Source organism: Salvelinus fontinalis, chromosome 1, assembly GCF_029448725.1.
Source record: "Salvelinus fontinalis isolate EN_2023a chromosome 1, ASM2944872v1, whole genome shotgun sequence".
Classification (NCBI taxonomy): domain Eukaryota; kingdom Metazoa; phylum Chordata; class Actinopteri; order Salmoniformes; family Salmonidae; genus Salvelinus; species Salvelinus fontinalis.
This window is the reverse complement of record NC_074665.1, coordinates 43,088,770-43,115,241: the sequence shown is the minus strand read 5'-3', so window position 1 is coordinate 43,115,241 and position 26,472 is coordinate 43,088,770. Positions and strand designations below refer to the sequence as shown.

Here is a 26,472-nt window from a genome sequence, read left to right as displayed (position 1 = left end):
ACTGCCACTTTTAGTGAGTTTGGTACACAACCGGTGGATAGAGAGACATTTATTATGTTCAACATAGGAGGGCCAAGCACAGGAAGCAGCTCTTTCAGTAGTTTAGTTGGAATAGGGTCCAGGATGCAGCTTGTGTCAAGAGATATAGTACTAAAACACTTGCGTGTCTCCCTTGAGCCTAGGTCCTGGCAGAGTTGTGCAGACTCAGGACAACTGAGATTTGGAGGAATACGCAGATTTAAAGAGGAGTCCGTAATTTGCTTTCTAATGATCATGATCTTTTCCTCAAAGAAGTTCATGAATTTATTAATGCTGAAGTGAAAGCCATCCTCTCTTGGGGAATGCTACTTTTTAGTTAGCTTTGCGACAGTATCAAAAATAAATGTAGGATTGTTCTTATTTTCCTCAATTAAGTTGGAATAATAGGATGATCAAGCAGCAGTGAGGGCTCTTCGATACTGCACGGTACTGTCTTTCCAAGCTAGTCGGAAGACTTCCAGTTTGGTGTGGCGCCATTTCCGTTCCAATTTTCTGAAAGCTTGCTTCAGAGCTCAGGTATTTTCTATATACAAGGGAGCTAGTTTCTTATGACAAATGTTTTTTGTTTTTAGGGGTGCGACTGCATCTAGGGTATTGTGCAAGGTTAAATTGAGTTCCTCAGTTAGGTGGTTAACTGATATTTTTCCTCTGACGTCCTTGGGTAGGCAGAGGGAGTCTGGAAGGGCATCAAGGAATCTTTGGGTTGTGTGAGAATTTATAGCACGACTTTTGATGATCCTTGGTTGGGGTCTGAGCAGATTATTTATAGCGATTGCAAACGTAATAAAATGGTGGTCCGATAGTCCAGGGTTATGAGGAAAAACATTAAGATCCACAACATTTATTCCATGGGACAAAACTAGGTCCAGAGTATGACTGTGGCATTGAGTAGGTCAGAACCCACTGAGTCGATGATGGCTCCGAAAGCCTTTGGAGTGGGTCTGTGGACTTTTCCATGTGAATATTAAAGTCACCAAAAATTAGAACATTATCTGCTATGACTACAAGGTCCGATAGGAATTCAGGGAACTCAGTAAGGAAAGCGGTATATGGCCCATATGGCCCCGCTCTTCCTCAAGCTAGGGTCAGGGTCAGACCTCATGCGCAGATATCTTCCTTCAAGCATATCATTGCTGAACATGAGCAGGGCACGCTCAGCACCGATTAAAGTTAACGTAGGCATAGCCAAGGGAACGATGGGTAACCCGATCCCTTCATACATGGACAGAAATGATTGGTCCAGCCTCACTAAACATCTCAAGTATGTCTGCCTCAGTGATGTTTTGGTGGAGGTCACCAACATACAAGGACTTCATTTGGAAGATTTTGGATCTAATTTACATGTGTTGAGGCTAGTTCAAGAGCACAGAATGACAGGTGAATGAACAGGTGTCATGTGTTGGAACCCCCGGAACTCCTTCGTTGTGATGTCATAAGTGATGATGCATCAAATGCAATTTGAGATGTGCCATCTTTATTTTATTGCTTCATAGTCGTGTAGTTTACAGGATTTACATTGCAAACAGAAACATTTCAATTTGATTTAAATAAAGAAACAAACAAATAAATACATTTACCTTCATCTTTATTTTGTAACAGTTTGGGAAGTCCGAGAGAGAGAAAGATAGAAATGTATGATTTGTTGTAACATGTAACAAGTTCAGTAGCTACATGACTCTGATCACTACATGATTGTCACCAGACTCTTCATCAACCATCTCCCTGACCACATTCCTCTGATCAAGCCGTGTTCTGTCCCTCTCCATCTTTGGAGGATGCATGCACTCAAAGACTTGACCTCTATCGGTTGACCTAACTATAGCTAGGCTACTCATGATGATGTATTGCTTCTTTTTTTGGGGCTTTTGAAACGCTTTGAGATTATGAAAAGCGCTATAGAAAGGTAATAAATTATTATGATTAATTATTATTATTACATCTATCCATTGATGCTTGGCGTGTATGTGAAACAAACTTTTTGGGGCGGTGTTAGATTGATTGACAGGTAAAGAAAAAAAGAAAGACAGGAAAGAAAGGTAAACTATAAGACTTGTTCTTCTCGCGTCCACAGAGATGGCAGGACCTGAATGTGATCAGCAGTCTCCTCAAGTCCTTCTTTAGGAAACTACCAGAACCCCTGTTCACTGATGGTGAGTCCGAACTTAATACGCGTGTGTGCATGTGTGAGTGTGTGACTGCTCTGATGACTGTGTGTTTGTTCTCGCTGTGTGTGTTTTACCCCTACTCACTACGCCTTCTGTCTGCAGACAAGTATAATGACTTTATTGATGCCAACCGGCTAGAGGACTCAGGGAACAGGCTGAAGAGCATGAAGAAACTGGTATGTGGCTGAAAAGTATATACTAAAGGAAATACTTTAATTTGGGCTTACAGTATTTGACCCCTCTCTCGTTCTGTCTCCATTATATGTGTCTCTCCATCCCTCAATTCCTCTGTATCTCTTTCTCCCTGCATCCATTCCTCTATACCCCCCTCCTTTTGTATATTCTTCACCCCCTCTTCTCTCTCTCTAAGATCCATGATCTTCCAGACCACTATCACCACACTCTAAAGTTCCTGGTCTGTCATCTGAAGACAGTAGCGGATCACGCCGACAAGAACAAGGTAAGAACTGCTCTCTGGTCTGCTCTTTCAATATGGGAATTTCTTCATATCTACATTAGTTGACTTTACAATTATAACACTGTATATCTCCCTTTCCCCTCTTGTCATCTGTATATTTTTTGTTTTCTCGCTCACTCTTTTTATATCCTTACTATTGCACCTGTCTGCATCTCTTCCCTCTTCCTCAACATGTTACTTTCTCTCTCTTCGTCCTTCAATCATTCTGTCCCTGCCCTCCTATTTCCCCCTCATTATTCCCTCTCTCTAGATGGAGCCCAGGAACCTGGCTCTAGTGTTTGGTCCCACTCTGGTGCGTACCTCGGAGGACAACATGACCGACATGGTCACCCACATGCCCGACCGCTACAAGATCATCGAGACACTCATCCTGCATGTAAGAACTGCAGTCGTTCACCATCTGATTACTCAGTGGTCAGCTAGTGATCATCAGACCCAGGCATCATTCCAATCGGTCTCCTATTAGTGATTTTGTACATTTACATTTTTTGTAATTTAGCAGACACTCTTATCCAGACTAACTTACCGGAGCAATTGAGGTTAAGTGCCTTGCTCAAGGGCACATCGAATGATTTTTCACCTAGTCGGCTCGGGGATTCAAACCATCGACCTTTTGATTACTGGCTCCACGCTGTTGACCACTAGGCTACCTGCCACCCAGGCTTATACATTCGGAAGGAACTGAATAGATTTCTGTTAGAAATTACCACGGAAAAGTAACTTGGCTAATTTGGGGGACAGTTCTACCACCTACAAATGTAATCTAAATGTAACCCTTGCCCACAACCACCATTGTTTGACAATGGTGGGCTAGTTGGCACTGCCTTTACATTCCCATCTGAACCAAGGCACCCAGCGTGTGGTTTTGGGCACCTATAGGGTGTGGTTGACCATGGCAGACAGACCTCCCACTCTGTCCCTGGCTACCCAGGGAATACAGTAGTACCATAGCTATAGAGTTCTGTTAGGAAAACTGCCGGAGGACCAACCATTATAAATAGCCTGTATCCCACATGTCGACGAAGGGAACATCGGCAGATTTTTCACTTAGTCAGCTTGGGGTTTTGAACCAGCGACTTTTCGGTTACTGGCTCTTAACCACTAGGCTACCTGGCGCCCTATTGTTACAGTGTTACATTGGAATGACACTCCTTTTTCTTTCTCTATTTTTCAGCACGACTGGTTCTTCCGTGATGGAGAGGTGGATAAGGATGAAAAGGTATGTGAATGGGCAAGAAATTCCATAACGCCAACCTAAAGAAAAAGTATTTATTAATAATGTGGTCTTCTTTATCGGTCTTACTGTATCCGTCCGTCTGTTTACGGTTTATAATAATAATAAAATATTTATTTTATATAGCGCTTTTCATTGTACAGGTAATCTCAAAGACGCTTAATAACAAAAGTACACGTAGGTCTTGGCCTGGACAATGGTCTTCAACAGCGGCTGGCGTGTCCAGGTCTCATCCAACTCATCCAAGGACAAAGCCTACAACAGTATCCACTTCACTATCCACTCTCAGCACTTTCCTCCTCCACGCTTTTCTCAGCTCCTCAGATGCCCTGAAACAGGCTTGAGTGGGGGGAATCAGTGGTCACATCCAGCAGGGGAGAGGACTAGTTAGTATGACAGGTCCGGATCATCAAGCCTGCCCTTGCCATCCACAGCTTCTCTGCAGACTCCGTGGGTAGATACTCCTCAAACAACATGTAACACCCACTCGGGTAAAGCCGGCATCGTCATTTTGCAAGGGCGCCAGAGGCTCATTACACTTCAGTTATTGGGATAATCCAACCTTGGAATGAGAGATCAACTCAAAACTACAAAAAGCCTCTGTGATGTCCAAGCTAGCTAGCCTATGGGTTATCTTGACCAAACTAGCTGACTTGCCGGTCTTATGACACCGTTGAATCGATATTTAAGTGATAATGCCCTAGAAGCCGGTCTTTGGAGGATATATTGGCCCGGGTGTTGTTAGGTCAGAGACGAAGTCACTCTCCATCACTCTCCAAGAAGGAGAGTGATGGAGTGCTGCATCAGATGGCCTGGTCTCCACAATCACCCGACCTCAACCCAATTGAGATGGTTTGGGATGAGTTGGATAGCAGAGTGAAGGTAAAGCAGCCAACAAGTGCTCAGCATATGTGGGAACTCCTTCAAGACGGTTGGAAAAGCATTCCAGGTGAAGCTGGTTGAGAGCATGCCAAGAGTGTGCAAAGCTGTCATCAAGGCAAAGGGTGGCTACTTTGAAGAATCTGAAATATAAAATATATTTTGATTTGTTTAACACTTTTTTGGTTACTACATGATTCCATATGTGTTATTACATAGTTTTGATGTCTTATTCTACAATGTAGAAAATAGTCAAAATAAAGAAAAACCCTTGAATGAGTAACTTTTAATTGGTACTGTATGAAAAAACACAAATGCTGTCAAAAACACATCTGTTAAATCAGTCTTTATGGCTGTCGTTTTGTCTGTGGTCATGTCTTTCTTCCTGTCTTTTTCACTTGAATGTCCTGTTGTGTTGCTGTGCGTCTGCAGGCCCCTGTGGATATTAAGAGGGATATGCAACCGGTCCCCAACATCGATCACCTGCTCTCCAACATCGGGAGAACAGGGCTGCTTGGAAGTGAGGCTTCAGGTGAGGGGACATGAAATCATACAAATAGAATTTGAACAAACAGAAGTTGATGCTAGATAGTGAAAAATGCAGAAAATTCCTTTTTGATAAACTAATGTCCAGAAGTAATCAAGGCACTCTCATTTAGTGAAATGTTTTTGTCACTGATTGTGTCACCCTGATAAAGGCCTTTGTAGCCACAACGTGTCAGTGAGTTTTTTTATTATTTTTTTATTGTTATTCTTGCTATGCATAAGACGTTAAAAAAAAAGGATTTGGAATTTTTCCACTACATGAGATTGGACATTTTTTGCACAAAGGCTTCTCAGCATTGCTCACTATCCCGCATCAACTTCTGTTTGTTCTATAGTATTTCATCCCATGATTAAAGAGCACCTCATAGGATACAACTATAACCAAAGAAGAGCTCCTCTCCTGTGTGTCTATAGAAATATAATTATTTAATTCTGTAAGTCTGTTTTCCTGCATTTGTATGTTCTAAATGCTTTACATGGTATGTAGGAAGACTGCAGAACTCACCTCAGCTCATCCACCACTAATGTGGAGCACCTAACTCTGGGTTGTGGACTTAATTTGAGCATGATCTTTTATACAGTTCCCTTACTGTAACATTCCCTATAACAATGAACTCGTTTCACACCATGCATTTCAATGAAGATGTCGTCTCTGAAATTCAGTGGACTTTGCTCTTTTCTCTTGGCATTTGCAGTCTGTGGCTGTGCTTTACTATCCTACTATGTTTGGCTTGGTTTCAGCCTGTGTAGGCCTATTGTATACTTACTGTATACTTACTGTGTTTCCCACTTTCTCTCTCTTTCTGGACCTTTCTGCCCCCATATCCTCCTAGCTGAGCCTGTGGATCAACCTCTTCGGTAGGAGCAGGACTCTACCTCCAACGTAGTGTGTGTGTGTGCGTACCTTGTATGTGAGAGAGAGAGTATGTGTCTGTGACATTCTGTTCGTGTAACCTTGGTTTGGAAGCCTATCCACATATATCTATATCTCCATTTCTCTCTCTGGGAGTGATGTCATGAATATTGTGCTGGGATATCTAATGTGCTGTGACTGCCGTAGACCCCCATGCTACTTCACTTACGTGACCCTAACCTTCATCTTATTCAGATTCCACCACCAGCGATTCACCTAAGGATAAGGTAAGCAATGCATTACTCTGAACATAATTTGATATACAGTGCATTCAGAGAGTATTCTGACCCCTTGACTTTTTCCACATTTTGTTAAGTTATAGCCTTATTCTAAAATTGATTCAATATTTTTTTTCACTTATCAATCTACACACAATACCCCATAATGACAAAGCGAAAACAAGTTTTTAGAAATCTTAGCAAATGTATAAAAAAAATACAAACAGATACCTTATAAGTATTCAGACCCTTTGCTATGAAACTTCAAATTTAATCAAATGTATTTATAAACCCCTTTTTACATCAGCCGATGTCACAAAATGCTATACAGAAATTGAGCTCAGGTGCATCCTGTTTCCATTGATCATCCTTGAGATGTTTCTACAACTTGATTGGAGTCGACCTGTGGTACATTCAATTGATTAGACATGATTTGGAAAGGCACACACCTGTCTATATAAGGTCCCACAGTTGACAGTGCATGTCAGAGCAAAACCCAAGCCATGAGGTCAAAGGAATTGTCTGTAGAGCTCCGAGACAGGATTGTGTTGAGGCACAGATCTGGGGAAGGATACCAAAACATTTCTGCAGCATTGAAGGTCCCCAAGAACACAGTGGTCTCCAACATTCTTAAATGGAAGAAGTTTGGAACCACCAAGACTCTTCCTAGAGCTGTCCGCCCAGCCAAACTGAGCAATCGGGGGACAAGGGCCTTGGTCAGGGAGGTGACCAAGAACCTGATGGTCATTCTGACAGAGCTCCAGAGTTCCTCTGTGGAGATGGGAAAACCTTCCAGAAGGACAACCATCTCTGCAGCACTCCACGAATCAGGCCTTTATGGTAGAGTGGCCAGATGGAAGCCACTCCTCAGTAAAAGGCACAAGAGCCCGCTTGGAGTTTGCCAAAAGGCACCCAAAGTACTCTCAGACCATGAGAAACAAGATTCTCGGGTCTGATGAAACCAAGATCGAACTCTTTGGCCTGAATGCAAAGCGTCACGTCTGGAGGAAACCTGGCACCATCCCTACGGGGAAGCATGGTGGTGGCAGCATCATGCTATGGGGATGTTTTTCAGCGGCAGAGACTGGGAGACTAGTCAGGATCAAGGGAAAGATGAAAGGAGCAAAGTACAGAGCGATCCTTGATGAAAACCTGCTCCAGAGCACTTAGGACCTCAGACTGGGGCGAAGGTTCACCTTCCAACAGGACAACGATACTAAGCACACAGCCAAGACAATGCAGGAGTGGCTTCAGGACAAGTCTATGAATATCCTTGAGTGGCCCAGCCAGAGCCCAGACTTGAACCCGATCAAACATCTCTAGAGACCTGAAAATAGCCGTGCAGCGACGCACCCCACCCAACTTGACAGAGCTTGAGAAGATCTGCAGAGAAGAATGGGAGAAACTCCCCAAATTCAGGTGTGCCAAGCTTGTAGCATCATACCCAAGAAGATTTGAGGCTGTACTCTTTGCCAAAGGTGCTTCAATAAAGTACTGAGTAAAGGGTCTGAATACTTATGTAAATGTGACATTTCAGTTTTTTGCAAAGAAATCTAAAAAACAGTTTTTGATTTGTCATTTTGGGGTATTATGTGTAGATTGATGAGGGGGGGAACAATTTAATCAATTTTAGAATAAGGCGGTAACTTAACAAAATGTGGAAAAAGTCAAGGGGTCTGAATACTTTCAGAATGCACTGTAATTGTCATCCAGACCTGGGTTGAATGCGTTTTAGCCCGGGTTTGCACTTTTGGGACTATTTCACTGGTTCCATTGTACAGAGCATAAGCCATAGTAACCACTGAACCTCTGACTGATCCTGGATCTGTGTTTTAGTGCACATGGGGTTCCAAGAAGGACCTGAGTGCCAGGGACTTCCTCCCGTTGTCAATCATCTCCGCCGTCACCCGGAAACGCAAGATACGCCCCATCTCCCGCCCCCTGAGCAGCAGCACCGACGAAGACTCAGAACATGAGCCAATCAAAGCCAGCAACTACGGGGTAGGGGGAGGAGCCAAGGAAGATGAGGAGGAAGGGGTTGGAAAAGGATGCACCCCTAATGGAACTGAGAAAGTGGAGGAAAAGGGAAAAGAGAAGTGTAGGAAGAGGATAGAGGCAAAACAACAGTCTGACAGAGGAAGAGAGAAGGAGGGAGAAGGGAAGAAAGAAGGGAGTGCGAAAGATAAAGAAGAGGTGGCATCCCCCAAACCTCATCCTAACAGCTTCCTCTACACACACTACCAACCCACCACCACCAGCCCTAGGCCCCCAGTAGAGCCCTCAGTCTCCACACATTCGAAGCTCCTCGGCCTGGCCCGAGGACGCGCCGCTGTTCCCTCCTGGCTCTCCCCTTCCAGACAGCCCGGCCCTAGCCAACCTTATGACACCCAGAAAACACAACAGCCGCAGTTGGAACAGCAGCCACTGCCAGTGCAGTATAGGAAGACAAGGGGAGGAAGGGCAAGGCCCCAGTCAATGAATTTGGATATGGTGATGGGTAAGGGGGAGGGCGAGGGGGGAGTTGGGAGACGGGGAGATAGGGTGAAGGTGGTAAGAGCCACAACAGAAGTGCAACGTCACCGCAGCAGTTCAGTTGGTGTTCCTCAGGGGTGTGTTGTCGCATCCCTCAAAGTTCAAAGGAGTTCACGCCTAGCCTCTGCTCTAGCCCCATCTCCAGTCTCTTCTCTCTCTCACCCTCTCCCTTCCTCCTCCTTTTCCCCTTCATGGACAGATCAGGGCTCCCTTGGTTCTACTGTTGTCATGCGGAGGTCGGCCCTGGAGCCTCAAGACAAGCGGAAAGCCTTGCGCCGCCACACGGTTGTGGTCTAACCTCGCTAAGGAAACCTCATGGGTTCAGTTAGTGATTCATTGTAGATGCCCACTCGAAAGTACTGCCCTTTACACACATATTACACAAACACACTCTCCATTGCGAGTATCGACAGGTTCAAAGCGTAATGCCATACATAAGCAGTCTCAAGGGTCATAGTCTAATTGCGGGTTATAGGCATTGAAGCTTTTAAAGGCAATTTCCAGGGCCTCCCGAGTGGCGCAGTGGTCTAAGGCCCTGCATCACAGTGCTAGCTGTGCCACTAGAGATCCTGGTTTGAGTCCAGGCTCTGTTGTAGCCGGCCCCAACCGGGAGCGCAATGGGGCGGCGCACAATTGGCCCTGCGTCATCCAGGTTAGGGGAGGATGTGGCCATCGTGCTCTAGCGATTCCTATGGTGGGCCGGGCGCAGTGTACGCTGACATTGTCGCCAGGTGTACGGTGTTTCCTCCGACACATTGGTGCGGCTGGCTTCCAGGTTAAGAGGGCATTGTGTCAAGAATCAGTGCGGCTTGGCTGGGTTGTTTCGGAGAACGCATGGCTCTCGACCTTCACCTCGTCCGACTCCATATGGGAGTTGCAGCGATGGGACAAGACTGTAACTACCAATTGGATACCACGAAAATTGGGGAGAAAAAGAGGGTAAAAAATAATAATTAACTGACATATGCAGCATTTACTATGAATGGGATCTCCAGGAACGCAGGAACAATGCCTTAAAAGCCGCAATGCCTATACCCTGCAATCGTTTTGAATCCCAGCATAAGCCTACGCTGTCGACTTTAAACCCCAACAGCACCCACTTTTTCATACTATTATGCTGTCCCAGCTGTACAAGTTTGGTTCTCTTTCCAGTGTTATGGTTCGGGATGGCACGATAGTGGAAAATGTTATTTAAGGACCAGCATAGGCAATGTGTTAGCATCTAGTTAACTTGTTAGCATCTTCTCCATAGACTAGTACTGCCCTTTACTAAGCTCTTCCAAAGCCCCACTGTGGATCAACAGGGAACTACATGGATCCCTCAGGACAAAATACATGCATTGGACTAAGTTTTACTCCTCTGGAACTCTAAACCCATGTGGGCCACTGTGCCAAAGCTTCCTTGGACAATTGAATATGATAACGCATGTTCCAAATATGGGGGATCTTACATATGCAAAGCCTACGTGTTTTAACACAAACCTATTGTATCTGCCTGTGCATGTGGAGGACCCAGACCTCTCTTCAGTCCTCCATTGCAGGAAAAAGGTGTTTATGGCAGCTATTTTAAGTCATGCCAAACTCATTTTGACAATTGGGGCCATTCAATCATATCAATACTGGGAAGCCAAGAAAGGCAGGATAAAAAGAGTTGAGAAGCACTTACACACAGATTCTCACACATGCCAAGAGTTGCTCCGGTTGTTATCAGTATTACAGAGAAAGCATTTTCATTTTGAGCAGTTGATGAAGTGGTGGTTTGGAGATACCTCGGTCCTCCTCTGAAAAATGTCTCCCATGATCTAAAGAACCCTGGAGTCTTAACTGTTTTAAGGTTTTCATTTTTGCATTTTAGATATTTTTCCTGTTTCTTCTTTCATGTACTGATCATTATGAACCATAGTTATAAACTGGGTCTGAAAACCAACGTGGAGATGAAGATTAACCAAACTGCACTGCCAACCAATGTCCTCCTAGCTACCCACTCCATGGTCTCTTCCATAGCTATACGACTCAATCTCTCCCTGTCTGTCTGTGTGTGCCCATGTGCATGTACTGTATGTCCGTGGGTGATTGTGCGTGGACCAATTTTGTAACAGTTGTACAAAGCTTGTTAAGTTAACCTGTGTATATATTATACATAATATATTAAATTATTTGTTTTGAAATTTGCAGGTGACTTTATTCATTCTTTGGTCAAAGACTGGCATCTTCCATTAGATATAAAGAACCACCCCCCCCCAATGTCATGTCATTCTTAGCCGTTGGCAACACCTGCAGTTCGAAAGTGTCTTGCTTCTTTTCTTCTATATATATCCTCACAACTGTAAGAATTCACATTTTTCAGACCATATTTATTTGAAATCATTCACTACACCAAGGCTGTTCATATAACAATAGCTTGAAAAATTATTATCTTTCAACCATTGGTGACTAAGTAGAATAATTTCTCCTTACATATTAACTGAACATTGTTTATCTCGTGTGCATTCTGGAGCAATTGCCAGTGCACTCATATCCAATTCTGTGCCCCACTGAAATCATTGGATCAAATATGATCTGAGAAAAGTGCTTATTCATCCCAATTATTTATTTGAAAACAATTCTGTGATTTAAGATTAAATAGCTATAAATTAAATCATGATTTATTAGTGTTAGTGAGGGGACAAGGAACACCAAAGTGGATCAGGGTCCCGTATTCAAAAAGCGTCTCAAGAACAGCAGCGTCTGATCTCGAATCATTATGATGATCTCTTTCCACTATGATCTAAAAGGCAATCTGATCTTATGTCAGTACTCTTTGTGAATACGGGACCAGATCCTTCAACCTGAAGGTTAAAAGAACAGCCCAGCATGTGACACATTTGTCATTTAAACATGTTCAGGTTTCTCCCAATACTTGAGCAATGTACATAACAGTACTGAAGAGAGTGAGAGACTTTCTCCTCCAATAACGTCCTATAGGACTGCCAACAACTTCTTCCAGTGGATTCATGTGGAAATACACAACCTCCATTGTCCCATATATGTTTGTGATGTCTCCTATGATCATTGTCACACCAATGACCATAGGAGTTTGCAAGACACCAAAAACAGATCTGCTAACGACCTCCATTGTCCCATAGAGTCCTATTGAAATAAAAAAGAAATACTTCTTCCTCCAATGGATTCCTAAGGGGGGGATATGGGACTACTTTGTGGTCCGTTGGCTTCAAGTAGAGATACGGGCCTTCTTTTGGCCCTTCCGCAGTAGAAAGACTATGCCCTGAGCCACCAGGGGCCACAGCAGCAGAAGCAGCATCGTCCGTCCTGATACTTCAGGGAACGGCCACCAACTCTCCTCCTGGGAAGAACATATGGGACATTTAGGGTGACAAACCTTAAAACGTACATTATTCTAATAGGGATGAATTCATAACTGCTGTAGAGGATGTGTCGGCTTTTGATCCAGCCAAGTATTAACATGCCCAATCCCACTTATGATTGTCTTGATTAGCTGAACCAAGTGTGTTCAAATCAAATTGTATTTGTCACATGCGCTGAATACAACAGGTATAGACCTTCGAATGAAATGTTTACGTACAAGCCCTACACCAACAATGCAGTTAAGTTACATCAGCTGCGGAGAGCATGATCACACAGTCGTCCAGAACAGCTGATGCTCTCATGCATGTTCAGTGTCACTAGCCTCGAAGCGAGCATAGAAGTAATTTAGCTCGTCTGGTAGGCTCGTGTCACTGGGCAGCTCTTGGCTGTGCTTCCCTTTGTAGTCTGTAATAATTTGCAAGCCCTGTCACATCCGACGAGCTTCAGAGCCGGTGTAGTATGATTCGATCTTAGTCCTGTATTGATGCTTTGCCTGTTTGATGGTTCGTTGGAGGGCATAGTGGGATTTCTTACAAGCTTCCGGGTTAGAGTCCCGCTCCTTGAAAGCGGCAGCTCTACCCTTTAGCTCAGTGCAGATGTTGTCTGTAATCCATGGCTTCTGGTTGGGGTATGTCCTAGGGATGCACCGATATGACATTTTTGGCCGATACCAATATCCAATATTTTCCTTGCCAAAAAAAACGACACTGATAATGATAACTATTTAACTGTATTAGAATACTTAAAAGGTTAACCGAAAGTTAACACACACATGGACGCAGCGGTCTAAGGCACTGCATCTCAGTGCAAGAGGCATCACTACAGTCCCTGGTTCGAATCCAGGCTGTATTACATCCGGCTGTGATTGGGAGTCCCATAGGGTGGCGCACAATTGGCCCAGCGTCATTCGGGTTTGACCGGGGTTGGCCGTCATTGTAAATAAGAATGTGTTCTTAACTGACTTGCTTAGTTAAATAAAAGGTTACACACACACACCACACAGACCAAAACGTTATTTTGTTGCCATTTACGTATGTCCCCAAACCTATTTCACTTACTTGCTGTGCTGTTTCACTGTTCAGTCATTTTATTCTCAACCAGGATTTCATCATACATGTCAAGCAGTGAAGTTTCAGCTCTGTCTGTCTTCCCCGGTGCGCACTGTCTCTGTGTCCGTTTCTATCTTGTCCAGCTGTGTATGTAACATTTCACGTAAACTCTTTTTTGTTTGCATCAAAGTATCGGTCCTTGTACCTAGCATCGAGCATGGTGGTGACACAGTGAAGAGGCTCAGAGACAATGCCACCAAATCTCTTGTTCACAGCCTCGAGTACTTTTGTAAGTTTTAACCCCACGGTCTGTCAGCTGTTTTGTTGAGCAGGCGTTTCAATATCATGACAGAGTGTATCGCGTCTGCTGCAGACACAGTTGATGAGCTTATTTCTCGAGTCAGTTGTTCGAATGGTGCTAGGAGTGTGTTCATGTTTCCAAGTTTCAAACATGTTCTCAAATGCCATTGAAATGGCAGCAGCGGTATGAGAACCAGCAGATTCTAGAGCATACAATACGGCTTTCCTCAGTACGAAATCCTCGTCGACCCACTGTGCTGTCAGACTCAGCATGCTCACGGGGCTGACGTCGCTGGTCCAAATGTCAGTTGTGAAGCTAATAGCAGCGACGCCCATAGCACGTAGATCAAAGATGTGTGTTTCAACAATACTGTGTAACTCCGGTAGGGCAACATCTGAAAAATAGTGTGTACAGAGGCTCGACCAGTCGGTGAAAGCCAACATCATCCACGACAGAGGACGGTTGATTGTCAGGGGGAATGAATTCCATTATCTTGGCGTTAATGGATTTCACCTTTGAGTTGTCTTCCTGAAATGTTCCTACTCTTTCAAATAACTGCTCGACTTGAACTTGTTTAGTTGTTGGAAGTGTGCGCTTAGTATTTTTCTGCTTTTATTCTGTGTAGCGCTGTATTTTCCATGGCATCATTACGTCATCTACTTACGTTATATAGGTATGCAAGTCAGCTTTGACATCGGTTTTGCACATCAGTGTTAAACTAGACATCGGGCCGATACCGACATTATTAGCTAATATCGTCCGATTCCGATATGGTCACCGATATATCATCCCTAGTATGTACGTACAGTCACTGTGGGGACGACGTCATCGATGCACTTATTGATGAAGCCACTGACTGATGTGGTGTACTCCAATGCCATCGGAAGAATTACGGAACATATTCCAGTCTGTGCTAGCAAAGCAGTCCTGTAGCATAGCATCTGCTTCATCTGACCACTTTTTTTATTGACCGAGTCACTGGTGCTTTTTGCTTTAATTTTTGCTTGTAAGCAGGAAACAGAATATAATTATGGTCAGATTTGCCAAATGGAGGGCGAGGGAGAGCTTTGAAAGTGTCTCTGTGTGTGGAGTAAGGTGGTCTAGAGTTGCTGGTAGAAATTTGGTAAAACGGATTTAAGTTTCCCTGCATTAAAGTCCCTGGCCACCAAGAGCGCCGCCTCTGGATGAGCTTTTTCCTGTTTGCCTATGGCGGTATACAGCTCATTGAGTGCGGCCTTAGTGCCAGCATTGGTCTGTGGTGGTATGTAGACAGTTACAAAAAATACAGATGAAAACTCTAGGTAGATAGTGTGATCTACAGCTTATCATGAGATACTCTCCCTCAGGCGAGCAAAACATTGAGACTTCCTTAGATATCGTGCACCAGCTGTTGTTTAAAAATATACAGACCGCCTCCCCTTGTCTTACCAGAGGCTGCTGTTCTATCCTGCTGATAGTGTATAACCCGCCAGCTATATGTTATTCATGTCGTCGTTCAGCCCCGACTCAGTGAAACATAAGATATTACAGTTTTTAAATGTCCTGTTGGTAGGATATACATGCTTTTAGTTTGTCCAATTTATTATCCAGTGATTGTACGTTGGCCAATAGTACCGATGGCAGATTAGCCACTCGTCGGCCGATCTGATCTCCTTCCGCGATATCTTTTCAGTCTCGTTCTCCTGCGAATGACGGGGATGAGGGCCTGTTCAGGTGTTTGGAGTAAATCCCTCGTCCGACTCATTAAAGAGAAATTCTTCGTCCAGTTCAAGGTGAGTAATCGCTGTTCTGATTTCCAGAAGCTCTTTTCGGTCATAAGAAATGGTAGCAGCAACATTATGTACAAAATAAGTTAAACAGTGCTGGGACTGGGGAAAAAACCCTGCACACCCTTTACAGTAGCTCTCCAGGACCTGAGTTTGTGACCACGCTACTGTTACTGCACAAACCACAATGAGCATATTGCCAAAAGCTAGTAAGACAGAGATAAATAGATGCACATTGAATTTTCGGATACCTCCACACCCTTACCTCTGATTGGGCGGCTGAGGCAGCACACTGAAGACATGGTCTCCAGTCTGAATTCTGGGCCTGGTGATGGGATACATTGGTGAATACACAAAATACTCCAATACCTTTAAATATATGAAGGCATTCAACATACAGTATGTATTTGACCAAGGTCTAGAACGTATAAGAAAGAAAATGCCAGATGGTTGGTCGTCAGTAGTTGCTTTCCCGCTCAACTTCACCGCTCATTACAGAAAGATACACCCATAGAGATGTACTAGAGAGCTAATGTCTTTCTAATGGCCTCTTGTGACAGCATGGGCAGCACCATTGAGGGTAAAAATATATATATATAATAACTAACACCCTACCCTTGTACTTGCCTTTCTTGCACTAACACTTGCACTTGTCTTTTCTTACTAGCATAGACTTTGCAGATTTTTTTGGTATAATATTTTTACAGTAGCTAGGTTTCCAACCAAATGGCGAAAGACTTTTATGCAAATCCAGGCTGCATCACTTCCAGCAATGATTGAGAGTCCTGTAGTGTGGCACACAATTGCCCCAGCATCGTCCGGGTTTGGCCAGGGTAGGCAGTCATTGTAAATAAGAATTTGTTTTTAACTGACGTGCCTAGTCAAATAAATAAAAAAATCGAAAATCCGCATTAAAGAAAATATGCACATTTTCCCACTAGTGGTGTTTCCACTAAACTGACTTGTCTAAGAATAAATATCACTGCGTGATGACGTAGTGCACACAAAATGTACATTTTTTGCTTAAATTCATTTACCGAATAAAAAATCTCAAATTCTATTTGTTTCCATCGCATTTCCAACTTGCGTTAAATAGCAAATGTGCCCACTCTGGTCTTGGCACGTGCACTCTAGCCAACAGCTGGCAGATACGGTGCGGGTAGGCTAGTCTACATGATGAGATTATTATGGATAAGAGCGAGAATATTTGTATTTGTCAAAAGGCAGTCAAGTATCACTCATCATGTCACCAGAATAAGACCCTCGATATTTATTGGAATCGAACATCAAGCTCATCACCGTGCACTTTCACCACCCTGTGAAGTTCATCATAACTTATTTCATCTGTAGCCTAATAAACTCCCGAGTCGTAGTGGGAGGGCCACACATCATATCATTGTGTGACTTTAAGTTTACTTCGATATGATGGTTATTATATCAATATTTGCGCATAAAGGCCGTTTCTACCGCCATTTCTCGTATAATTAGTTTTACAGACAAAATAATCCCACCATGTCAAACGAACAAATTATCTGTCGGCATTTATAAAATTGTACCAAAACAGCTGTCATAGTTTTTTTTTATACGTTATGACTTTACTCATAAAAACTGTGGATGAAAATGTAGTTAGTGACTGTGATACGTGGTTGTCTTACCTAGCTACCTTAAAGGGGAATGGAAACATTTTACAAGGTACGTCAAATAAAACTATCTATACAAATCCTATGTGACCGGGATGTTTGTCATATACACATTTCTACTTTGAATATTTTGATAAAATGCTAATTTGGGACTGGGTTCCGCCATTACAATTGCCATGGTAACGACGCTACCATCAACGGCATCGGTTGGATAGAACAATTTGGAACGTTGATTTCTGATGGCTTTTACTGTAAGGAGTGACAGCTCTCTCATCTCAATAGTATGCAAAATGACTATGAAATGCAAGACATATTTGCATTAAACTCGTGATGCCTAATGTCCAGTATAGCTTGTTCAAATCTTGTTAAAATTCTAAATAAACAAATAATCACTTATTATCGAAGTACAGTAGCTACAGTTGGTGAAGCACCTAGTTGCTACCATCTTGCCTGTGGATGGAGGGACTCCATGTCTTGGAGAGGCGGCAGCGCACGCGGTAAGCTTCACCTGAATAACAATAAAACATCTCTATTTTTGAATTCAAGCCTCAGTTTTGGATTTATTCCTCTTTTTCAACAGTGTTCAGGTCTTTAAGCATACTGGTGGCCACATTATTTATACGACTTGAGAGAATGATGATCCACGACAGGCATTCTCAGTATATCAGGAGAAGCCCATATTTCCGATGGCTAACGCTAATACATCCTAACAAAATACACCCATATGACTGGCCTGCAAATGTGCCTCTCTGCACCTTGTAAATTGTAAAGAGTTGCCTAGACCCATAGCCGATGCGAAAGGTTGACTATACATGCCAGGCCTAGAGGCTATGGGTAGATGCATTAGGATATATTTTGGATTATAAACTGGGTGGTTCGAGCCCTGATTGGCTGACAACCATGGTATATCAGACCGTATACCACGGGTACGACAAAACTTATTTTTACTGCTCTAATTACACTGGAAACCAGTTTATAATAGCAATAAGGCACCTCGGGGGTAAGGGCTGTCCCCCCGTCATCTCAACTGACAAATTCGCTGCAGTAGGTCCAGCTGGTCTGTATTCTGTTTTAAAAAGAATGAGCAAAATATCAGAAATATATATATATGATAATGCAAAGGCATAATATCAAATAAATTGCTGAAGAGAGTTTGAAGGGGGGAATAGTATGAAAGTGAGAGTAGTACAGCTAGTGCGATATAGTGTGATGAAGATGAAATTGACAACCATTTGGAACATAGAAATTACCCGCAATAATAAAAATATTGCAATAATACTATTTAGCCAAAAAATGAAGGTTAAGAATGAGCTTCTAACTACACTAAGCATTTCTCTTTTGCCAAGATAATCCATCAATCTGACAGGTGTGGCATATCAAGAAGGTGATTAAACAGCAACATCATTACATAGTAGTACCTTGTGTTGGGGACAATAAAAAGCTACTCTAAAATGTGCAGTTTTGTCAGATAATACAATGTCATAGATGTCTCAAATTTTGAGGAATTGTGTAATAGCCATGCAGACTGCAGGAATGTCCACCAGAGCTGTTGCCAGAAAATAACTTTACATTTCTCTACAATAAGCTGCCTCCAATGTCGTTTTAGAGAATTTGGCAGTACTTTCAACCGGCCTCACAACCGCAGACCACGTGTATGGCGTCGTGTGGGCGAGCGGTTTGCTGTTGTCAACGTTGTGAACAGAGAGCCCGACGGTGGCGGTGGGGTTATGGTATGGGCAGGCATACACTACGGGCAATGAACACAATTGCATTTTATCTATGGCATTTTTTATGCACAGAAATACCGTGACCAGATCCTGAGGCCCATTGGCGTGCCATTCATTCCACGCCATCACCTCATGTTTCAGCATGATAATACACGACCTCATGTCGCAAGGATCTGCACACAACTCCTGGAAGCTGAAAACAACATTCCACAATCAACAGCCTGATTAACTCTATGCGAAGGAGATGTCGCGCTGCATGAGGCATGGTGGTCACACCAGATACTGACTGGTTCTGATCCACACGTACTTTTTTTTTTTTAAAGGTATCTGTTAATAACAGATGCATATCTGTATTCCCAGTCATGTGAAATCCATAGATTAGGGCCTAATGAATGAATTTCAATTGACTGATTTCCTTATATGAACTGTAACTCAGTAAAATCTTTGAAATTGTTGCGTTTACATTTTTGTTCAGTATAGGTACGTGATCTCTAGTCTTCACTGTTGTCCTGCGCATTTACGTACCTCCACTTGCCTTTTAGCTCATCCACTACTCTTGTGAAGTCCCAGGAAAAGCTAGGCTGCGCTCTAATATATTGGCACCCTTGCACAATTCACTATTGCTTCCAAAATAATAAGAACATTTTTGAGGGTGTTCACACGGGTTTTTGTTTTATTTAGAAATGCACAGGACCAAGAAAAAAGAAATCTAAATGATTAGCCAGTTTATGTCCATTAAGTAGTACATTGTACTAAACCTCTAGTTAAAACTTATTTCATGAATGTTTATGCCTTACTATGAATAATAATTGCAAGAAATTGGTAATTTAGTTTTTTTTCGATTCCTCTTTAAGATGAAGATGAATGTCGGATGAAGATGAATGTAACTCACTCTGGATAAGAGTGTCTGCTAAATTACTAAAATGTTTAATCTCCATGCTCTCTATTCAACTCTATGGATACATCAAATCATATCTACCTGTGCTGCAGCTAGTCTCTCCACTGCCTCCAGTCTCTCCATGACGCTCCGCATGTCCTCTCTGAGCCTCCGTAGGGCCAGCAGGATCTGCTGCTGCACCTGGATGTCCTGCAGCCTCTCAGCCCCTCCCTCTGAGCCGTCTCCCCCCCCTCGGCCAGCCCCTCCCCCTGCCCCCAGTGCCTCTCTCCCCGCCCGCCTGTGGCTGCCTTGGGGAACACCACCTAGGGATAGTGCATATGTGTAATTGGCATATATGCCACATGCACGTCACACACACACACAACAGGAATACTTGCAAACACACATGTTCATTCACACACTCTCTCTGGCTCTAACACAATTACATAGAATTCTGTTTCTCACCTCCCCTTCATCTGCACAAATTGAAAAATATTTGAAAAATGTAAATAATATGGTGGACACACTATTAAGCTGGCTTTCACCTTTTCCGCTCTTTTTTAGATCAGTGCAATGAAGGAGAAAAGGCAAGGAGAGGACAGATATTTTAGGAAAATGAGAGGAAGAGCCTTTAACTCACGTTCTCTCCATCCGTGGTCCCTCATCCCGTCTCTTCCTGCATCCCGACTCCTCCTCATGGGCGGTCCCCCTCCATCCCCTGCCCCCTCTCCACCTTGCCCTGCCCCCACCTGCGTTGCCTGGCAGACCGTCTCTGTGTGATTGGCTTGGACTGAGGAGGGCTCCGAGTAAGCATGGCCGTTATGGAGGCCGTTTGACTTTGACTTGGGGACAACCTGTGTATAAACAAACACACACACACACATACATACAGAATATGGTCCTTTATTTGGATCCACTTACAAAGGACCCAGAGAACAACAACTTAGATTAAACTTGCATTCTTGTAAAGTCCCATTATTTCAGGCCCTACGGTACCTTGATATTGTCCAGCTTTTCCACAGAATCCACAGAGTCAACGAAGATCTCACTCTCTGAGTCACTGGTTAACAACAACACCTCAGGCGACCCCATGGCCTCAGACGGAACAAGCTCAGGAACAGGCTCTGGAAAGAGGAAGCCTTGTACATTTGGCCCTGTGTAACCATTGTGAGACATATCAACAGTATAGTTAGGAGAAAGTCAGTTGTGTTGAGTAGAAAATGCATCAAGTTAGCTACAAGTGGGTAAATATCCATTTGCCTATCCATCCATCCATCCATCTGGTATGGGTTCTATGGAATGACAGTATTTTCTTGCCTGGGTGTAGCTACCCCTAGCTTGGCAGGATTTAGTCTCTTGAAACAGAGAGAGGTGAGCATGACTCTTACCCTGGGGTTCACCGTTGAAGGTGACTGGTTGTTGTTGTGTCTGACTGGGCACCTCTCCTGGGACAGGCACCTTCTCTGCGAGGGCCACCTCTTCCAGGGTAGGTACCTCCTCTGTGACGGGTTCTTCTCCTGGGACAGGCACCTGCTCCAGGGCAGGCTCTTCATCTAGTGCAGGGTCCTTATCTGGGACAGGTTCTTCTTGGGTCTCCCTCTCTTGTTCAACCTTCACTGGACTGGCTGCCTTGTCAAAGCCTTTAATGTCTACGCAAGCACGCACGCACACACACACAGTAAATCAAAGTCCATTTGAGCATATTGTGACCTTATATGACTGAGGCTCAGATAACATGCAGGGAATGTTTTCTTTCAACACCAACAATACAGATAGTGGTCTAAAGTCCAGTAGTGCACTGACCTTCTCTTAGGTCCAGCAAGGTGTCTGGTGGCCGGGGCATGTCGTGGATGACCACGTAAAGGGGCTCAAAGTGGTGGAACAGTGATGCAGTCTTCTCATTGATGGGCATTGTGTCAATAACCTACAAGGGAGACATTTTTTCTCTTAATTGGGGCTCTATGTGAATGCATGTATATGCTATAAGATAACATTTCATTTTTATATGATGACAGTATCGCAGGAGGAATTGATTAACTAAACAACAGGGTCAGTATTCATATCTCAGATCAGGCAGGACTGCTCAACTACGATACATGTTCTCTTTTCGATAGACCATAATGAATAAGATTACATTGACGGGGGGGGGGGGCATGATCCTAGAGATCAACAATCATACTTTGAGATGTTTTGTGATTACGGGCCCCAAGGCTTTTACTCCCATCCCCAAAAGAAGATACAGGGTGGTTGTGGTGTGCATGTTTATATTCAAAAGTAGACTCGGCGATGCACGCGGTAAACAGCAATATCGTGTCGATTTCTGCAACAACTTAAGAGTGTTGAAGCGCGGGGCTAAACTTCTTTGCAGTTTTGGTCCCGTAGCTACAACGTTGTAGCAGCGTGATGCGCACCCACGCAGATACTCTGTGCGACCGTGTGAGATCACAGTCTTGCATTGATCATCTCAATATCTGCGGTGATGCTCGTGGCAACGTCAAAACGCTGTCTACCTTCAGTCTAAACACATACAATATGATGGCCCACGGACCAACACTGGCCCCTGTTAGGTTGCTGACCAGTCCCTCTGACGGTTAGCTGGCACTGATTTAGACGGTTCTAGAGGGCTAGTTTTAATGTTAGCTGTTCCTGGTATAAAAAAGGTAGAGAAGCACATATGTTTATCTGGATGTGCATGAAGGAGTAGGACGACTCAGCTGTACCTCTTGTGCTACTTTCTTCATCTCATCCACGTACGCCGCCATGGCACTCTCACTGCTCATCGCCCCTAATCGGCTCCAGGCATCCCTATGGATACAAAACGACACCAAAACAGTGTTCTCTAGCTAACATCTCTCTATATCATCTTCGTACCACTGTTTGTATATCATTTGAAAAAGAGCACCACCCAATGGACTACGAGTGAGGTGTTAGTTTGGTAAGGAACAATCACCGTTAGAGGGGGAATAACTCCATCCTGTACAACAGCAGCACACATGCACTTGAGAAGTAACAGGGAATAGTAAGGGATTGTGACAGCTGTCAGCAGTTGTAGTGCCAGTCCAAACGCCAATGAGCTAAAACCACGCCTGGTGTGGAGGTGCCTGCCAACTGAAACACTCTTACCTGGCTCAACTAGTTTGGCTCGAGGTAGAAGTTGTCCCTAACAGATCTTGGATCAAATTACACTCCTACATCATTACCTACTAAATATGTACATTCACCCACGCAGACACACATATACAGCCTCTCATATCCACTTGTGCAGACACACACTCACCATTTATAGCGACCTACTGGGTCCCAGAAGCCTGGTCGAGACACTGTGCAGGGTCCACACACCGCCTGCTTGTACAGGCAGTAGAACCGCAGCATCACTTCATAGGGGGGCCGGTAGGCACCTGCAAGAGTTATTCAGTTGTTATTCAGTGTCTATTACACTTTGGTTGACCTACATGTGGGTAAGCCTTGTGTAAAAGAGTAGCAGTAGCTGATCAATAAAATCACTGGTTGGGCCTAATGAGCTTTCAGCTAAGCACTCAATGGAGCTTTGTTTACAAAACACAACAACTAATTATATGTCTATACACTTCCAATTCTGTTATATGATATCACTGGAATAAAATAGATATAGGTTATGTCTCTGTATACTAGTCGCCCACCACTTTTGGGAAGGTTTTGAATGACGTCGACAGCGGCCTGGAAGCGTTTCTGGTGGTCCACCGACTCTGCCATAACTGGAACTGGCATTGCAAACTGCCGTCTCTCTATGAAGGCACAGCCCTGTGGCATTCAACCGGGGAAGCGACAAGGGACTGCTACGATGTCCTTCGCCAACTCAGACCAACGACGAATCAATAGGACTGAAACGAGCTGGAAAGGCACATAATTCGATGACATAACGAATGATATGGTAAATTAGCAAGCCTGCTGCTGGTTCAAACACAATAACAAACAACATTGATAAGCATTGAGTCGCCAACCAGATTGAGGACCAACCGGTTAGTTCACTTGCCTTTTCTAGTTGGTGCCTCCGAATCTCTGCTCAAATCACTTGTAGTCGCCCCGTCTTTTTATCATGACAGCAGCACCGAACACGCTTGTAAAAACGTTGTTGACAGATATGAGATGGCAGGTTTTCAAGAACATTTAAAACGCCCAAATTACAGATATGCAAAGCTAATGTTGCAGATGATAAGTGTATTATTTGAGTCAAACGAATTAATAAAGTTGTTTGTCGAGACCTTCAATATCCTTTACTTCGTACAGTTGCAGAGTGGTCTTCCGTGTTGGGTCACATGGTAACATGTGGCTACGCCCTCTCCAAAGTGATTTGCGCGATGTGCGTGTCGGTGTAAAATAATAAATACATTTCTTGATTGGTTCAATGTTAATAATTTTCATGCACAGTGCACACTATATAAGCAAAAACAATAATACGTTGCAGCACAATTTTGTCAATTTTAGCAAGCTATTATTATTTTACAGTGTTTAGAAGGGCTATTGTCATATAAAAGTATTTGTCAGAAAACTGTACATGTAGGTAGCCCTATATATATTAGCACGTATAGGTCAGTGGCACAAACCAGTGCTTGTATTGCCAAACAATCACATGCTATATAAAAAAATATATATTTAATGTGTCCACCACTGCAATTTCTATCTAGCCAGGGCTAGGGGGCAATATTTTCCCAGGATTACGCCTATCCATTCTGAACAATAATATAAACGCAACATGTTCATGTTTGATGAGCTGAAACAAAATATCCCAGAAATGTTGATCCATACAAAAGGCTTATTTCTCTCAAATGTATTGCTCATCCCTGTTAGTGAGCATTTAAAGTTGTTTTTACTTTCAACTATTCAACTAGGCAAGTCAGTTAAGAACAAATTCTTGTTTTCAATGATGGCCTAGGAACAGTGGGCCTTGTTCAGGGGCAGAACGACAGATGTTTAACCTTGTTAGCTCAGGGATTCAATCTTGCAACCTTTCGGTTACTAGACCAACGCTCTAACCACTAGGCTACCTGCCGCCAAGGTAACCCAGCCACCTGACAGGTGTGGTGTAACGGATGTGAAATGGCTAGCTAGTTAGCGGGTGCGCGCTAGTAGCATTTCAATCAGTTACGTCACTTGCTCTGAGACTTAAGTAGTGTTGCCCCTTGCTCTGCAAGGGCCGCGGCTTTTGTGGAGCGATGGGTAACGACTGTGCTTCGTGGACGACCGTTGTTGATGTGTGCAGAGGGTCCCTGGTTCGCGCCTGTGTCGGGGCGAGGGGACGGTTTAAAGTTATACTGTTACATTGATGCTGTTGACCCGGATCACTGGTTGCTGCGGAAAAAGGAGGAGGTTGAAAGGGGGGTGAGTGTAACGGATGTGAAATGGCTAGCTAGTTAGCGGGTGCGCGCTAGTAGCATTTCAATCAGTTACGTCACTTGCTCTGAGACTGAAGTAGTGTTGCCCCTTGCTCTGCAAGGGCCGCGGCTTTTGTGGAGCGATGGGTAACGACTGTGCTTCGTGGGCGACCGTTGTTGATGTGTGCAGAGGGTCCCTGGTTCGCGCCCGTGTCGGGGCGAGGGGACGGTTTAAAGTTATACTGTTACATTGATGCTGTTGACCCGGATCACTGGTTGCTGCGGAAAAGGGAGGAGGTTGAAAGGGGGGTGAGTGTAACGGATGTGAAATGGCTAGCTAGTTAGCGGGTGCGCGCTAGTAGCATTTCAATCAGTTACGTCACTTGCTCTGAGACTTAAGTAGTGTTGCCCCTTGCTCTGCAAGGGCCGCGGCTTTTGTGGAGCGATGGGTAACGACGCTTCGTGGGTGTCAGTTGCTGATGTGTGCAGAAGGTCCCTGGTTCGCGCCCGGGTCGGGGCGAGGGGACGACGTAAAGTTAAACTGTTACAGTGGCATATCAAGAAGGTGATTAAACAACATGATCATTGTTCACCGGATGTGCTACCTGTCCCAGACCTGCTGTTTTCATGTCTCTAGAGACAGCAGGAGCGGTAGAGATACTCTTAATGATCGGCTATGAAAAGCCAACTGACATTTACTCCTGAGGTGCTGACTTGCTGCACCCTCGACAACTACTGTGATTATTATTATTTGACCATGCTGGTCATTTATGAACATTTGAACATCTTGGCCATGTTCTGTTATAATCTCCACCCGGCACAGCCAGAAAAGGACTGGCCACCCCTCATAGCCTGGTTCCTCTCTAGGTTTCTTCCTAGGTTTTGGTCTTTCTAGGGAGTTTTTCCTAGCCACCGTGCTTCTACACCTGCATTGCTTGCTGTTTGGGGTTTTAGGCTGGGTTTCTGTACAGCACTTTGAGATATCAGCTGATGTAAGAAGGGCTATATAAATATATTTGATTTGATCATTACACAGGTACAACTTGTGCTGGGGACAATAAAAGGCCACTCTAAAATGTGCAGTTTTCTCACACAACACTATAACACAGATGTCTCAAGTTTTGAGGGAGTGTGCAATTGACATGCTGCCTGCAGGAATGTCCACCAGAGCTGTTGCCTTATAATTGAATGAAATTGAGGAGTATTTATGTCTGTAATAAAGCCCTTTTGTTGGGAAAAACTAATTCTGATTGGCTGGGCCTGGCTTCCCAGTGGGTGGGCCCATGCGCTCCCAGGACCACCCATGGCTATGCCCCTGCCCAGTCATGTGAAATCCATTGATTAGGTCCTAATGAATTTATATCAATTGACTGATTTCTTTATATGAACTG

General features: G+C 43.9%; 2 protein-coding genes across 8 annotated transcripts in view; one reads left to right on the top strand and one right to left on the bottom strand.

Annotated features, from left to right (window-relative positions):
- arhgap23b (Rho GTPase activating protein 23b) overlaps positions 1–11,176 on the top strand; it is a 68,620-nt gene extending 57,444 nt beyond the window's left edge. For 5 of the 6 annotated variants that reach the window (XM_055922091.1, XM_055922082.1, XM_055922071.1 and 2 more), the window contains 8 exons: positions 2,111–2,189; positions 2,307–2,380; positions 2,575–2,664; positions 2,933–3,058; positions 3,857–3,901; positions 5,228–5,327; positions 6,450–6,481; positions 8,309–11,176. In XM_055922091.1, coding sequence (XP_055778066.1) covers positions 2,111–2,189; positions 2,307–2,380; positions 2,575–2,664; positions 2,933–3,058; positions 3,857–3,901; positions 5,228–5,327; positions 6,450–6,481; positions 8,309–9,301 — 1,539 coding nt within the window. In that variant the 3' untranslated portion in view covers positions 9,302–11,176. Of the gene's footprint in view, positions 1–2,110; positions 2,190–2,306; positions 2,381–2,574; positions 2,665–2,932; positions 3,059–3,856; positions 3,902–5,227; positions 5,328–6,174; positions 6,200–6,449; positions 6,482–8,308 lie in introns of all 6 variants that reach the window. The other variant, XM_055922100.1, reaches the window with a different exon arrangement.
- Positions 11,177–11,341: 165 nt separating this feature from the next.
- On the bottom strand, positions 11,342–25,789 carry acbd4 (acyl-CoA binding domain containing 4). Of its 2 annotated transcripts, none has more exons than XM_055922127.1 (11): positions 23,711–25,789; positions 23,390–23,600; positions 23,008–23,128; positions 22,451–22,535; positions 21,534–21,654; positions 21,119–21,379; positions 20,727–20,884; positions 20,371–20,584; positions 19,833–20,053; positions 15,752–15,811; positions 11,342–12,347 (listed from the first exon to the last, which is right to left on the bottom strand). In XM_055922127.1, exons 2-11 carry the CDS (start codon positions 23,517–23,519, stop codon positions 12,216–12,218), a joined length of 1,503 nt encoding a protein of 500 aa, XP_055778102.1. In that variant the 5' UTR covers positions 23,520–23,600; positions 23,711–25,789; the 3' UTR covers positions 11,342–12,215. The 2 variants fall into 2 exon arrangements, with proteins under 2 accessions (XP_055778102.1, XP_055778112.1); XM_055922137.1 differs by having other exon boundaries at positions 23,727–25,789.
- Positions 25,790–26,472: the final 683 nt, after the last annotated feature.